This window comes from Saccopteryx leptura, chromosome X (assembly GCF_036850995.1).
Source record: "Saccopteryx leptura isolate mSacLep1 chromosome X, mSacLep1_pri_phased_curated, whole genome shotgun sequence".
NCBI lineage: Eukaryota > Metazoa > Chordata > Mammalia > Chiroptera > Emballonuridae > Saccopteryx > Saccopteryx leptura.
The window spans coordinates 17,368,677-17,384,723 of record NC_089516.1 but is presented as its reverse complement, the minus strand read 5'-3'; the positions used below and the strand labels follow the sequence as shown (position 1 = coordinate 17,384,723).

Here is a 16,047-nt window from a genome sequence, read left to right as displayed (position 1 = left end):
TTTTCTTCCACAAGTAGAACTATAATTGCTATAATTCTACTGTATCATTTGGATCATTGCAGTATTGTTGTTTTCTCTCCCTCTTTCTCTCCTCCTAACACTGCAGTAACACGCTCCAGTGTTAAATTAGCAGGTTGCGGAAGACCATAAATGAATGAAAGTTTGTTTAAAAAAATAAATAAATAAAACAGCAAAAAGACTTGGCAAAGGGACTATCACATCACAGAGAGTACTTGCGTGTAATCAGGACTTATTGTCTTTCCTTCCAATGGCTTCCAAATTGGTCACCAGACTCCAATGAAGTTTAATTCTATTGTTTAAATACATGTTTTGAAGAGGTTGAACACAATTTAAGAGGACTTGAACCGTCCGGCGTGGCTAGAAACCCATGACAGCTTTATTTACCTGTGTATATTACACAATAAATTAAAGCATCTCAAAGGAAAATTGTGTAAGGTTAACTCTGGTTCAAACATTTTTCCCCTTATAATGACATCTAATTACCACCCCCTCATACAGTATTTCTTGCAAATACAATTTTGAAACTACAATGCAGAATTAGCTCTCACCACAGAAAAGAAAAGGGTTTCTTCCATTTGCCTCTTCTAGGTAATTATTATTTCCAATCCTGGGGACAAGCCTCATTTTTTGCCATAAACAACAGTTTTAAACATGTCTGACCCTCACTTCCGACCATAATTGTCATTTTTATTTTAGTGATTGATTTTAAAGCAGATGAACTGCCAACCATTGTTTTCCAGGCAGCTCAGGAAAAGAAAACCAACAGTTACAAACCCCAAAGATTAGAGGAGCCAGGAGTCGTGCATAACCAAGGACACACATGAATAACAGCGTCACAATATACAATTACTTCTGTTTAGTGGTTAAAAGAAAGTGAGCAAAGTGTGAAAAGAAAGTGAAATGTCATTTTGCTTTGGAATAACTATTAAATTGGATAAACTAAAAGTTATTTTATACACAGTCTTATAGCCCAATTCTTAAATGCCTACTTAACTCAATAAATCAATTAAACTCTTCCCAAATATTAGAGGCATCATTTGTTTTATAAAACAACATATAACACACATACATCTTAAACCCATTTTCTGATTTAGACACTATGGAGACACCAGCAGATTCTGTCTCCCTGTGGGTAAGTTAGAAAAGTTTTCTGTGTTTTTAAATTTAACCTGTAGGGAATAGAAAGAGTCAATTGTGGATTTTGAAGTTGAGTAGTTAATTGTGATTAAGATAATTTCAGGACTGCTGGCTGGAGAGTGAGCTGGGTCAGGCCCTTGTCCTGGAAGTGAATGGACGAATGGACCGTGCCTTCCCAATAGCGTCCTCACTTGGGAATATTGATTAAAAAACACCAAAAATAAACAACAACAACAAAGCTAGTGTTTTCACACCGTTTTCCCAAAGAAACACATAATATTCCATTACTAGAATTAGATTTTAAATTCCAGAGGTCATTAAGTTAGAATCAGAATTTCTATGTTAATCTCCCCTTTTACAGTGGATAATTAAAATTAGAATACCCCAGCAGAAAGTCCGACTTCTAAAAAAAAAAAAAAAAAAAGGAAAACAGCCGCAGGACAGAGGGGGACGGAGAGCTGAAAATCCATTAGGTTCACAGAAATGATCTGTGCATTTTGTGTCTCTCTTTTATATTAAAGGGTCTTTTTTGGACTTGTTTTCAGCCCACTCCTTGCGTGTGCAGAGCCGTCTCTGAAGTCACAGAGCCACCCGGCAGCCGGGTCTTGTGGATTTCCGACGCCGGGCCCGCCTGGGAGGGAAAAGTGCCTCTGTCTTTTTCGAAACGACCAGCACAGGGAGGCTAGCGAGGGTCCGCGGCTGGTGGCTGCGGAAACTGTGCGTCTTCACGCCCATCGGCTCTGCTGAGACCCACACCGCCCAGAGTGGGCTCTCCGGTCCCCTGGGGGAAGGGGGAGGGAATCAACGCGCAGACGGTCAGTTTAAAGCTGAACGGGACAGTGTAGAAACACCAAACTGTCTGTGAGGATGGAGAAGAAAGAATGCAGGAAAGGCAGAAGATTCCAGATGCCGTGGGGCTGCAGAGCTTAAAAGAAAAGCAAATGTCAGAGATAGCTGAGATTCTCCTCTGTCCCCCATCTCCATCATCCAAGTGTGGGAAAAAACTGGTTCAAATCAAACTAAGAACCAAAGAGAGACAGAGAGGGACAGAGAGAGACATCCTCTTCTGCTAGCCTTTAATAGTAGGAGTAATATCAGCATTAGTATTTACACTATTAATGTGCCTGTTCCCAACGCTTCCTCCGCCTCAAATAGTGTCTGGAATGCTCCTGCCAGCCCGCTCTCTCTGCCACCCACCCACCAGCATCCAAGAGTTGGGCAGATGTTTATGGCTGAAAAAAATCCCAGTTATGCATCCTTGTATTTTAAAATATCATATGAAAGTGATTCAAGTATAATCCTTTGTAAAACGCTTTTCTCTTTGACACATTGGAGGAGTTGAAAGAGGAAAACCCGGCGTGGAGTCCCCCTCCTCGGCCCCTCTCCCACCCACCGCCCTCGCCCCCACCCCGCCAGCGTCAGGGCCCCGGGCTGTCCCGTGGGCTGTACACCCAGGCCAAGAGGACGTCCGTGCCAGCGCCTCCTCGGGGCTTGGCCCAAATTCGATCCCAGTTGAGTCTTGGTTCTCAGCGCTGGACGCGCAGGAAGCTGCTTGGGAAGAAACGCGCTCAGGCTTCCTCTGTCACCTTGGCCTGTGGGAGCCACGCCGAAAGAATTCAGGATTTTAGGCGCTTACATTTGGTTGAAATGCACCTGGGTTCCAGCCCCTCCTGGGGCGCTCGGGTCCCCGCAGGATCCGCTCCCCGCGCGCGATTTGAGCACATCCAGTCTCGGGGCGTCGGCCTAACTACCCAGGAGAACTTGGGGCTGGGGGGAGAGTCCGAGGAGAGGAGGGAGACTCCCAAACCTGCCCCAGGGAGCCGCTCGTCCTCGCAGCTGCCACTCACCTGTCCCTTTCCGTCCTGGAGGTAAGGCCTCGCGCCTTCGGAGGAGCTTTGTCTTTAAAGGGACTTCATCCCGAGTTAGAGATAAGAAAGGCTCAGAGACACTAAGAAGAGAACAACGTCCGGGTTCAGGGTGAAGACAGAAGAGAAAACTGAACGCCCAAACGGCAGGTGTTTGCGCGGGGCGGTCACCCTGGCACCCCAGAGGTCCTGTCCAGCCTAAGGAGAATGGCGTCTGCGCGCCCCTGAGGCCCAGGCGCTGTCCCGGGAGCGTAATGTGGCTTTGAGAAGTGCCAAGTCCATTTAAACGCGAGTCTCAAGGCCTCGCTTCCAGGGAGCGAGGGCCTCCGGTGGGTAACAGGGGCGCGCGTCGCCCAAGTAGCACCCACAGGCCTGACATCCGAATAAGCTAGAGCTTTGGGCAAGCCCTAACGAGTTCAAGGAGAAGATGCAAGAAGCTGCGAGAAGAGGATGGAAAACTTATAAAGTTGTTAGTTAAAAACAAAAAAGAAAAAGAAAATTGACTCGTATTAGCGCCCAGTTTCCCCGCCCAGCCCCGCCCAGCCGCCGGCCTTTCCGGAATCCAGGCCGGGCTTTGCGCTCAGCCCCCAGGCCGGCACAGCCCCAGCCCCTGGCGAGAGCCAATCACAGGGCGCCTCTCAGCACGTGGAGAAGAGAGACTCCAGAGCTCCGCTCCCACCGCTCACTACACTTGTTACTGCCTGTCCTGAGCGCGCTGAGGGCGAGCTCTGGCCGCGGGCAGGACAGCAGCCTGCAGCCAACAACCGAAGGAGGCAGAGAGACACAGAGATCGCAATAATATTCCTCATAACCAGCCGTCTACCCTAGCCCCCAACACACACCTATCCATCCCCCCCGCCAGGAGAGACAGCCAGCGGCCCGCTCTCTGCACCCAGGAAAAGAGCCCCAGCCATGAGCAATCAGTACCAGGAGGAGGGCTGCTCGGAGCGGCCCGAGTGCAAAAGTAAATCTCCAACTTTGCTCTCCTCCTACTGCATCGACAGCATCCTGGGCCGGAGGAGCCCGTGCAAAATGCGACTGCTGGGAGCCGCGCAGAGCTTGCCCGCCCCGCTGGCCGGCCGCGCCGACCAGGAAAAGGCCATGCAAGGTAAGGCTGCGCCCTCCAGGAACCTGCGAAGGGCTCCGGGCACTGTTCGTACTGTTATAGGACTGAGGGCCAGGACCCTGAGTTAGGAAACAGGGAACAACTCCGAGGCCTGCTGACTCCAAGGGCGATAACCATCGCTCCAGAGGCTGTCTCTCCCTCCCTCTCTGCTTCCAAAAACAAGCAGAGGCCAAGCTTTGCTTCGAGGGCCTTTAGGTTCTTGGGTTTGGTCTTTGGATCGTTTAAGTGCCCCCTTTGGTGGCTCTGGGGGTGCTCAGAAGAGGGGTGACAGGTCAGAAACAGTAGGTGCCAGGTGGACCCTTGCAATAACTTGGTGAAGACAAGCACCCCAAAATCTGTGAGCCTTGGTCTTTCCTCTCTGGAAGCTTTCTTTCAATGCTGTTTTGCTTTTTTTTTAATTGCATATTAGTTGTATCTTTTAAAACCAACCTTTGCAAAAACATTTCCCTGGGATTCCTCAAATGCTACTATTGTATTTAAAATGTATGCAATGTGCGGCTTCTAGATGCTATTTTTTTCTCTGCTATGTTATTTTTAAAAATAGAATGGAGATGTTTAAAAGGTTGCGCTTTTTTTTTCTAAAATTAAAAATTCCGTAACAACTGTCGCTTTGCTCCAAACCTGTTACGCTCAAGTTTCGCCTTGAGCTGGCTGCAGAGGTGTCGCAGGGAAAGAATTCTTGATTTCTTTAAAACCAGAAAGCCAGCGGTCCGGCCGCGGAGCCACTTGGAAGACAGGAGCGGACGGCGGAGAAGGGGCCATTTAAAATAAAACTGACTTTTTCCTTTTCTTTTTTTAGCCTGCAGTGGCACCTGTGTCAGGCACTTCCTCGAAGGGAAGAAGCAGCCTGTGCCAGCTGCACCCCCCTCCGCCCCCACTCAGGCCCTTCCGAGTCCATTTTCACCAGGACGTTTTTTCTTTGCCTTTCTGGACAAGGAGCCCCCACCCTCCCTCAGGTTGCTGGCTCTTGGGGCCCGGCCCGCGCTCAGGGCCACTGCGCTACCCATTCTCCGTCGCTGCCCCGGGGTCGCCCGCAGGCCAGCGCCCCTCTAGAGAAGCAGCTAACAGAGGTTGTGCACAAAGTTTTCGGGGAGGGGGGCGGTCATTTTTTAAAAGTTGTTTAATGTTTTCAGATTATTCCTGCCCTGAAATGGGAAGGGGGGGAAAGTGAGAAAGAGGACAAGGGGAAAGAAAAAGAAATGAAGGGAGAAGGAGACGGGGTGGAGGGAGGGAGCGCACCAAAAGAAAAAAGAAGGGAAGGTGAGAAGAGAAAGGTGAGGAAAGAAATGGAGCAAAGGAGCAACTGTGAGAGAGAAATAGAAAAGGAAAGAAAAATGGAAGGAAGAAAAGGGAAGAGCAGAAGAGGTGAAAGAAAGAAGGGAGGAACGGAGGAGAGAGAAGGGAAAAAAGAAACGAAAGGGGAAAAGAAAGATGCAAAGAAAAAGAAAAAAGAGAAAGCAAGGCAAGTGGGAAAGAAGGTGAAGGGGCAGAGGTCTGGTGGCGCGGGGCAGGCGCGGGGCTCCAGGCGCCGAAGGAGCGGCGCTGGGCCGGCCCGCAGCGCCTCTGCCCCGGACGCCCGGCCGCCGGCGAGCTGACCGCTCTCCCTTGCCCGCAGGCTCCCCCAAGGGCAGCAGCGCCCCATTCGAGGCCGAGCTGCACCTGCCGCCCAAGCTGCGGCGCCTGTACGGCCCGGGAGGGGGCCGCCTCCTCCAGGGCGCCGCGGCTGCCGCGGCAGCGGCGGCGGCGGCAGCAGCGGCCACCGCGGGTCCGCGGGGGGAGGCCCCTCCGCCGCCGCCGCCAACCGCGCGGCCCGGGGAGCGGCCGGACGGCGCGGGGGCCGCCGTGGCCGCCGCCGCTGCCGCCGCCGCGGCCTGGGACACGCTCAAGATAAGCCAGGCGCCTCAGGTGAGCATCAGCCGCAGCAAGTCGTACCGTGAGAATGGGGCGCCCTTCGTGCCGCCACCGCCCGCGCTGGAAGAGCTGGGCGCCCCAGGGGGCGCCGCGCACCCTGACGAGCTTCTCGGGGCGGCCAGCGGCCCCGGTGGCGCCCAGGCTGCGGGTGGTGGCGCGGGAGCCGAGGAGGACGAAGAGGAGCTGCTGGAGGACGAGGAGGACGAGGACGAGGAAGAGGAGCTGCTGGAGGACGACGAGGAGGAGCTGCTGGAAGACAACTCCCGTGCGCTGCTCAAGGAGCCCCGGCGCTGCGCCGTGGCCGCCACCGGCGCAGTGGCCGCCGCTGCCGCTTCCACCGTGGCCACCGAGGGCGGGGAGCTGTCGCCCAAGGAGGAGCTGTTGCTGCACCCAGAGGACACTGAGGGCAAGGACGGCGAGGACAGCGTGTGCCTGTCTGCCGGCAGCGACTCGGAGGAGGGGCTGCTGAAGCGCAAACAGCGGCGCTACCGCACCACGTTCACCAGCTACCAGCTGGAGGAACTGGAGCGGGCCTTCCAGAAGACGCACTACCCTGATGTCTTCACCAGGTACGCACACGCGCTGGCGGCGTGGGCCTGAGCCGACGGCTGGGGGGCGACAGCGGGTCCCAGAGAAGGAAAGCGGGAGGGAAGGGGCCCCGGGCTCAGCCGGGACTTCGCGCTTGGACTCGACCCCAGGCGCGCTCTCCGCACGCACCCACCCCTGCTCACCAGGAACTACCCGCTTTCTTTCCCCCACCCCTATACTGGACTTAAAAGTTCAGACTGCAATGATTTCTTTTCTTCCCAAAGTCTATCCAGTTTAATTTTTTCCCCAAAGTACCAGTTTTAGTTAGAAAAAGAAAACCTCTCCAAAGGGCGCCCGAACGCGCCACCTCTTAGAGGCGAGCACCCCAGTGCACATGACGCAGGGCTCCGGGCTCAGAGGTCCTAGCCAGGTCTCAGGCAAGGCGCAGGAGGCGCTGCCGGCCCTCGAGGCTAGAGCAAAGCAGGGGCTATTTTTGGCCATTGTGTGGGGCGCTCGCTCGCCACCCCCGCCTGATGCCCCAGGAGTCTGGTGGATATCAGTTACCCTATCCGCAGTGAAGCTGGAGCCCTTGCCTGCAGAGAAGGCCTTTAAAAAGATAGGTCCAAGTTCCGTGGTTTGAGTTCTGAAATAACCGAAGGAAGTCAGAACTGGGCAGTGTTTGGTGTCTGTACACCTGGGGGCACCAGCCAGAATCTTGCCGGCTCATTGCTTTCCTCTGTCCCCTGTCACATTAACCCAGAGATCGTTTAATGTACACGGGTTACAGGGGTGGGCCATGATTGTTGGGAGCCTGGCAAGCTGTAGATGAAACAGCTGGGATAATTTTTCTTTTTGGATGGGTGGCCAGCCCGAGTGTTTCTCATGGTTCTGTTTCCCTTGGAGTTCACGACAGAGAGAGGGAGAGAGATTTGGAAAGATGTGCCTGTGAGAGAGTACTGGGCCCCTGGGCATCATTTATTCATCCGATCTGCTGCTGCGGTGCCACACCCGCGGGGGGGCCCTTCCTCTTCTACCCTGAGGCCGCGGTCTCGGCTCGGGCGAGGAGCCAGGGTTAGGGCAGACTTCCCCCAGTGGAGAGGAGAACAGAATGGGGGACTGTCTGGCGCGGTGCTTGTTAAGCTAAGGCAGCTCCTTCGTACGAGACGTGTGCAGCTTTTCATGTGCATCTTGGAAGCAGAAAGCTGCCTACCCCTTCAAACCGAAGTAGAAATTGCTGCTTAAGGCTCAGGAGGCCCGAGCCAGCTCTAAAGTGCAGTTGATCGAGCAATCAATCGCCAAACTCTCTCCTAACCAGAAAAGAAAAAAAAAAAAAAAAAAAAAGTGGATTGGATGCTGGGCGAAGGCGCTAAACTTGGTCATCCCCGGGGCTTAACTTGGCCCTCCTCTACTCCTGCAGGCCCTTAATTATCATTTAAAAAGAAAATACAATATAAATCAGTGTATGCTGTCAAATAGCTAAGGAGTGGACTGGCCTTTGGCGTTTATTACACATGTATGTTTCAAACGAAGAAAATGATGTGGTTTCAGTTGGCATGCGGGTCTGCCCCGTTTTAGCTTCTCCAAGGAGGACAAGGCCGGTGAAAAGGGGCAGCTTCTCATCACCACCCCATGCCCACCTCCTTTAGAGCCAGGCGTTAGTTAGAGCTCCTTGGCTCCTTGGCCAGGAGTGGTTTTAAAGCTGGTGCTCACTGAAGCAGGGGGCGACCGACAGCGCTTAGGGAACCGGCTTTCTCCGGGTCCTGAAGTTTCTCATGTGGACGGAGGAAGGGGGGGGCGCCCCTCAGCAGTGCAGACCTGAGTCCCAGGCTTGGGTAGCCCCCGCTCTCTCGCTCTTTCGTATCAGCTAGACGCGGGCCAATTACCCTGGGCGCGCTCATATTTTCGGTAAACAGGTCGTAAGCCGTTTTACTGCATCTTAATGGTTTCCTATTTGCCTTAATTGTCACAGTAATAACTGCAATGACGGGCTAGGGTTTCAGTTAAATTGACTTCCCCTGAGATGGGCAGGGTTTGTAGCGGGCACTGGAGCAGGAGGTGCGCAGAATTTTGTTTAATCGAAAAATTACCCCACTGAACTCTTAACAAGCTTAACATATCTCCAGAGGGTAATGGGGAGTGTGACCTAAGAGGGTGAGGGTGGGAGGAAGGGGGGCCGGTGGAGGGGAAAGGCAGAGTTGGACAGAGAAAGGGAGCGAGAGAAGGGGGAAGAGGAAAAATTTTAGAGGAGGCAGAAAGAAACCAAAGGGGCATAAACATTCTTTAAAATTGAGTACTGAGTTCTCCCATTTACAATTATAACGGAACGGGACATAAGCACTGTGTATTTGTGCGTGTGTGTTGCTCGCCTAACTGGCTAAAGGGAGGGTGAGAAGGAATCTGAGTGCCCAGTTTGGTGGACTTACAGACTCAAGAAGCTGCCCTGTCACTCTTGAATATAATATGATACAATATAATATGTAACCTTCTCTATCTGGCAGTGGGCTGTGTTTTTACATTTTCAATCAAACAGTAGGCACTCCAGCGTTGAAGGCATGGCGATGCCCACGTGTTTGGGGGTGAGGTCGGGCAGCCAGGGGAAGCCCAAATGGGGGAGGCCTGGCAGCAGGGGGAAGGAGGCTGAGACGGGGGTGCTGGAACCTGCAGTGACCCCCGCCCCCCCCCCCCCCCCCGTCTCTGTTGCTTTCTTATAGGGAGGAACTGGCCATGAGGCTGGACTTGACTGAGGCCCGGGTCCAGGTGAGCTGCTCCCAAGAAAGGGAGGAAGTGGAGGGAGGCGGGGAGGCGGGCTGGGGGAAGAGTGGGAGAGGGATGGATTGATGGATTTGGGGGTCAGTGGAGACCCCCTTTATTAAATGAAGAGAAGCAGAAGCTGAAAAAGAGACTGCAACATTCACACACGACAAGATACTAAAATATGAAGACCTGGGGGGGTGGAGGGGAAGCTTTCTTGGGTTTGGGGGCCTTGCAGAAGGGGTCTGGGATCAGAAAAGGAATATTTCAGGGTCCTTGAGACCGAAGTTCAGAGCTCCAGGTCCACAGACCCTGTAGGAATCAATCCTTGGACTGACTTCTCCTGATTGAAATAATGGGACGGAGCATGGATTTGGTTGTTACACAAATCCGCTCAGCTCCAAGCAGGTATTTGGCTGTGATTAAGTCTCTGATCGGGCTTCATAAAAGCCCACTTAGTGCTAGAACAAACAGGGCCATTTGAAGGCAAAATGCTGTTTGATTTCCCCTCTGCCCACACAAGGAGATGGCTAATGCTATTTGATTTCCCATTTTTTATAGCAATGAGCCCACATTGATCTAATAGGGACTGAGTGCAATGCTATTAAAGGTGTTTGCAGCCCCATACCAGAGTGCATTTCCGAACCCAGGCCTCATAACCAAAGAGACGATCAACACTGGGCAGCTCGATGGCCAACAGAAAACAGATGTCCCTGAGCCAGGAGCTGAGTGAATCACTTTACAGTCAAAATCAAGCGCTGATAAAGCACAATAAATTCCATATGGCTCATTTAATACACAACAGCTTCTTGCATTAGAGGGCTAATGATGAGGCCTGTCCCCTCCTTTCTGTTGACACATTTCTCCATTGTCAAACAGAGATGTGACAGCAACTCCGTATTTTCTGCTCAGGGGAACGAGTCGTGGGAAAGTTAAATAACTTTTAAAAAGAAAGAGAGCGCCCCCTCCCTTTCTCCTCTCTCCCCATTCACTGGAGAAGATGTAATTAAGTGAATATGAATTATTAGAGTCCTTTCGTTTACCTTTGGGGGGCCTCAGAGGTATTAATTCAATAATGAGGAATTGCAGGACATCTTGATAATTGCAGTTGAGCCGGAGACGATGATCCGATCTGTCTGTAAAAGGTTTCCACGTTCTTTGAGGGCATTCTACCCCGCTGCCCCCCTCCCTGGCTCCTTTCTCTGCCCTGAGGAGTGGCGGATAGTCTCGTCTAGACAGATTTGGATACACAAAAGCTGCCCACCCAGCTTGGTCCCATCTAGTCTTACCTTTTCAAGCCTCTGAATTTCCACACTAGACTGTTTCTGCAATTCACAAATAGATTATTGAGGGCTGTGGAATGTTACGGATGGGCCCCTTTTCAGCAGAATTTTACGTAATGGAATGATTTGGACTCTGGATTTTTCTTGCCTTGGCTGGCTGTCTAGAAGTCAAACCAAGTTTAGATACCAGTGCTAGGAACCACAATCCCCAGTGTGTATATTTGAAAGACACGGATGTCTTCAATTATTTTTTTTATAACATACTCCTCTGGGATCATTTACATTATATTTTAATATAACTCTATATAGCCTGAAGTTCATTCTTAATTTTTAGACTTGTGTGCAGCCCTAAAAATATTAACACCTTCAAGGGAGAAGGAATATATCTCAGTTGTGGGTGTGAGGAACAGGTCACATAAAAGTAATTTCAAGCTCCTGGAACTTATTTTTAGACTGTGGTAGCTGCCACACTTCAGGTAAAGGTCTCTACTAAAACTGCTTTCTATTAACAGTTAGGAAGATCCCTTGTGCTGAAAACCTCCCCCAAACCTCGAACTATCTTATTTAAATAACCTATTTAACCCCCCCCCCCCGAAATAAAGGACCAGGTAACTCTGAAGGTGTGGAAAGTCAGGTTCCCTGTGCTCTGCTGCCTGTCCAGGTACTGCACGCCTGGGCGTGCAGGCAGCGTAGGCCTGGGCAGAACCGGGCCCTGGGTACAACTCTTGCAGATGGCAGGCTGGGTGCTCTGTAGACACTTCACGGAAAGCAGACCCTGAAATGTATGCTTGTTCCGAATAACCGTAGGCATTGCTTCCCTTCCAGCTCTCCCCAAACCCCAGAGCCCAGCCTAGTACTCTAGGTGTTCGATAAACATTTTTGGAAAGATGAATGAACTGCCTCCCCGATTCCCTTTCCACACAGAGCAGGGGTTGTGCCAGCTCTCGGGTAAACCTGACGTAGGCGAACCTAGCTGATGCGCAGCAGAAAGCCTTGTCTCCCTGGACGTGAGCTTTCACATGTCTCATTGAACTCCTTCCTTGTAACAGCCTTAGGAACACAGCTCTATTACCCCCACTTTACAGATCAGAAAACTAAGGCTAAGAGAGGCTCAAGAGGCCTGCCTAAAGACAGACAGCAAGCAGCTGGCTGTGCAGACATTTAAACCTGGGATTCCCCATCTCTGAACGCGATCACCTTTCCCTAAACTTGAGGAGAACTAGGCTTGTTGAAATACCCACTGGAAAGGGTTTGTGTGGCCCGTCTTTCCTGCTGGCTTTAGGTTTAGGCTCTTTCTCACAACCCGTTTGGCCCCAGAGGTGTCCTTGAACACCCCGAGGCCGCAGAGGGGCGAGCTGGGTGCAAGCTGCAGTGGGCAGAGAGGGCCCGGAGCCCACCAAACTGGGTTCTCTCCACCTCGCAGGTCTGGTTCCAGAACCGCCGGGCAAAGTGGCGCAAGCGGGAGAAGGCTGGGGCGCAGACCCACCCCCCAGGGCTGCCCTTCCCCGGGCCGCTGGCGGCCACCCACCCCCTCAGCCCCTACCTGGATGCCAGCCCCTTCCCCCCGCACCACCCTGCGCTCGACTCGGCCTGGACAGCCGCCGCCGCAGCAGCCGCTGCAGCCTTCCCGAGCCTCCCTCCGCCTCCGGGCTCGGCCAGCCTGCCGCCCAGCGGGGCGCCGCTGGGCCTGAGCACCTTCCTTGGAGCCGCTGTGTTCCGGCACCCAGCTTTCATCAGCCCAGCGTTCGGCAGGTAAAATGCGGCCCGGGATGTCTGTCCGTCTGTCTGCTACACACACACACACACACACACACACACACACACACACACACACACACACACGACCTAGGGTCAGGGTGGAGGCCTGAGACAGGCAGGGGCTACAGACACATCTTTTCTCTCTGGACTAACCTAAGAGATTTAGCCAAAGAAAATTTGCCCCAAACAACAGATCTTGAAGGGGAAGACTCGAGACTGATTGGCAAAGAGGAGGGCAGTGGCAGTCACAACAACTGGGACAAGTTTGTGAGTGTGCAATGCAAGCTGTAAAAGTACCATGTGAAGGTGGCAACAACCCAGGCCGTATGTGATACGTGTTTAAAAGTGCACAGCTGTAGGCTAGGGTGACTGCAAGTTTTGCAAAAATCCTTCCTCATGGCCCAAAGCCTGGCAGTCAGAGCAACAGAGCCTTGTTCCCCACAGGAGCCTGCAGTCATGGGCCCACTGAGTGCAAAGAATTCTTTCTTCTTCCCAAGGCTCTTATATTCCTTGTCACTCAAGTGACCATATTCGCATATGTGCAATCCTGGACCCCACACAGCACAAGACAACGAAATAAAAAACAGTTCATTGTATGTTATAACTCCCTCTCTACATGAACATCGAATGATGAAATAAGTCTGTGTAATCACAGACAAAGAAACAAAGGAGGGATGCATTTAGTTGGAAAGTATAGTGAAAATAAAACTGAATGCGGCTTCAATGATCTCTCTTTGGGAGAACAAAGAAATAATAGTCATTCAACTGTGCAACCATGTAACAAAAATCATGTTACAGAAAATGAAAAAAATAAGTAAAATTAGTTTCTTCTGACAAACCAATAAAATAAATAGGAAGTACACTGAAGTGTAGTTAGTGACTCAGTTTACCTAGTGGAACCAGGGCATGTTACGCCCCCTCCAGGCCACACTTGCTTTCTGGGGAAAAATAATTTAAGCCCCATGTCTCTCGCCCTCCTCCCCACCCTTTTCTCTTTTGATAATAAGTGACTTGTAAAAGCTGGCAAACCTGGTGGGGTGGGGGGTTGGGAGGTGGGGGGGCTCCTGAGCTGCGAGGGTCGCAGAGCGAGCAAAGGGGTACGCTGGGCAAGGCAGGAGGGGTTGAGAGGCAAGAGGCTCTCCTCCAGCCCTACTGGGCTCATATCTAATCGTGGAAACTACTTCTTGGCCTTACATAGTCCGGAAGGCAAAGCATCTAGGGGTTGGGGGTTGGTGGCGTCTCCTAGTCTGAAGCCACTCTGGCCTCAGCTGTAGAACCGTGGTGCTGTGCGAAGGGGTTGGAGGCAAGCGCACTGAGCAATCCTGGCGCTGCCTGGAGGCGGTGGCACGGAGTGGGGTTTCAGGCTTGAATGTCACTGCGCACTGCGAGCATGGGGGTGGCGGGTCCAGCGGCTCTCTGGGGCAAGAGGCTGCAGTAACTCAGGGAAGTCGGCAGGGAAAGGGTGTGGCTGCACCAGGACCTGGGACCGCTGGCGGGTCAAAGCCTTCTGTGGGTCGGCAGTCAACAGGCAGCCGCCCCCACGGGGACCTCTCAGTCACTGGCCTGGGCACTGGTAGCTCAGCGTGGTGCAGGAGGGCGGCCCGGTCCGCAGGAAAGTCGGCCAAGGGGGCCGGATTTTCCAGGGCCAAGGAAGCCCCGGGCCAAGAAGGCGCCCTAGAGAGAGTACCCAGGTCTGCAGCACGGGTCTTGCTCAGTTTGGATCCCTCCTTATCCCTTTCTCTTCAGTCCTTCTCCCACTCTCCCGCTCCGTTTTATCCTGGTCTCTCCTCTTCTCTCTCCTGGCCAATAGTATGCAGCCAATAGGAGCTGCTGGTCTGGGAATACACCCCCCTCTTAAACAAAACCACAGAATCCGTGTAATTGGGCTTTGGGGCCGCGGGGCCTGCCTCCGGCCCGGCTTGGGCCCTTCCAGGATGGTCTGGCCCCTTGGTCTTCTTTCCCGTCGGTCCCCTGCTCTCTCTGGCGGCGTCCAGCTGCCCGCCCGGCCCCCTGTCCTCCCCAGCCCGCGGCCCCCTGGGCGGGCCACTCCGCACCCCTTCGGCGGCGCCCCCTGCCCCCCGCCCCGGGTCCCTCGGTCGGCGGCGGCGGGAAATGACCGCGCTCTTTGCTCTCCCTGCAGGCTCTTTTCCACCATGGCCCCCCTGACCAGCGCGTCGACCGCGGCCGCGCTCCTGAGACAGCCCGCGCCCGCCGTGGAGGGCGCGGTGGCATCGGGCGCGCTGGCCGACCCGGCCACGGCGGCCGCAGACAGACGCGCCTCGAGCATAGCGGCGCTGAGGCTCAAGGCCAAGGAGCACGCTGCGCAGCTCACGCAGCTCAACATCCTGCCGGGCACCAGCACGGGCAAGGAGGTGTGCTAAAGGCTGCGGCCCCCTCGCGCCGGGCGCGCCCTCACGGTCACCTCACTCAGCACCACTCAAGACCAAATGTTAACAGAGGACCAGCACACTCCCGAGAGGCCACCGAGAGCGCGCAGCCGCTTCCGCAGCAGCCTGCGCGCGGGCAAGGCAAGGCAGCCGTCCGCTACCGCTACCGCTACCGCTACCGGCCGTGGCACCTCCTCTGCTGGCTGTCCCCCGCCCCTGCCCCTGCCCCGGCCCCTGCCCCTGCCCCTGCCAACCTCGCTCCACTCTCTCGTTCTTACTTTATTGAAAATATCGGGGAGGCTTTCACCCCAAGAAGCCTGGTATTGAAGTTAAAAATGTTAAAAGCCCAACCTCTTGTTCCTCGAGGCGACCCTCTTAGGTTTGTTTTTGTTCCTTTAAATAGCATTTCGCGCTCTAAGTTGATCGCCCCTGTTGGGCCCCTGCGCGAAGCCAGGGCCAGGGGAGCGAATGTGAATCTGTAAGATGGCTAACAGTGCACTTAATGGGAAGGGGCGTCTTGTTCTTGTTCTCTTCTTTATCATACACCAACCAAGGTTTTTATACCAAACCAAAGGGAAATTCTCTGCTAGAATATGGACTGATAAGTCACCAAACTGTGATTAAAAAGATTCTGTACATACCATTGTTATTAAAAAAAAAAAACACAGAGCTTTGTATATTTGAAATGTTATAACGCAATTGCACTCAGCGTGGTGTGGTAAAAGTTTGTCCTGTAGATTCTTACTGTGCTGTAGATACGGTAGGGTTCCTAGACAAATATTTATGTACTCAAGCCCTTATTTAACTTATTAACTGTAGAGGCTTCTGAAACCTTCAAGATAAAGGCAATGGTACAGTACTTTTGTGTAATGTGTAATTGTTATCACTTTTCCTTGTTACCTAGTGGAGAAGTGTCACGTTCAAAATAAAAAAAAAAATTCTATGTTTAACAAAAGGAAGTGTGAATGCTCTGTGCAGGCACCGAGGGGGCAGGGGTGGGCCGGGCGGGCAGCATCTCCTGGAATGATCTGCACTCTCGTTTTCCTGGTACAGGCCCCCGGTTTGAATCGGACCCTCACAGGGAGCTGGGTTTCTCACAAAGCCTAAGGACACCGCGGTGGCGCTTTACACAGGCATCTCAGCTCCCCTCGCCCCTTGTGTCGCAGCAGGAGCTGGGGCTCTGGGCCACGGAGGTAGGGTGGGCTCCAGGGTGGATGGGTACAAAGTAAGCGTTGTTGATGGTGGAGACAAATTTGAAGTGAGCGGGAGTCTTGGCTCGG

The 16,047-nt window shown here is 53.0% G+C and overlaps 1 protein-coding gene across 1 annotated transcript; it reads left to right on the top strand.

The window, feature by feature from the left end:
• Positions 1-3,736: 3,736 nt before the first annotated feature.
• ARX (aristaless related homeobox) lies at positions 3,737-15,679 on the top strand. The gene is made up of 5 exons (XM_066356588.1): positions 3,737-4,131; positions 5,765-6,629; positions 9,300-9,345; positions 12,046-12,374; positions 14,521-15,679. Exons 1-5 carry the CDS (start codon positions 3,936-3,938, stop codon positions 14,759-14,761), a joined length of 1,677 nt encoding a protein of 558 aa, XP_066212685.1. The 5' UTR covers positions 3,737-3,935; the 3' UTR covers positions 14,762-15,679.
• Positions 15,680-16,047: the final 368 nt, after the last annotated feature.

Bases quoted from the DNA above. Each gene is read 5' to 3' on its own strand.
- ARX (XM_066356588.1), top strand. From the start codon at position 3,936: ATGAGCAATCAGTACCAGGAGGAGGGCTGCTCGGAGCGGCCCGAGTGC. The intron at 6,630-9,299 runs GTACGCACACGC...GCTTTCTTATAG, and splicing joins TACCCTGATGTCTTCACCAG to GGAGGAACTGGCCATGAGGC. The intron at 12,375-14,520 runs GTAAAATGCGGC...CTCTCCCTGCAG, and splicing joins ATCAGCCCAGCGTTCGGCAG to GCTCTTTTCCACCATGGCCC.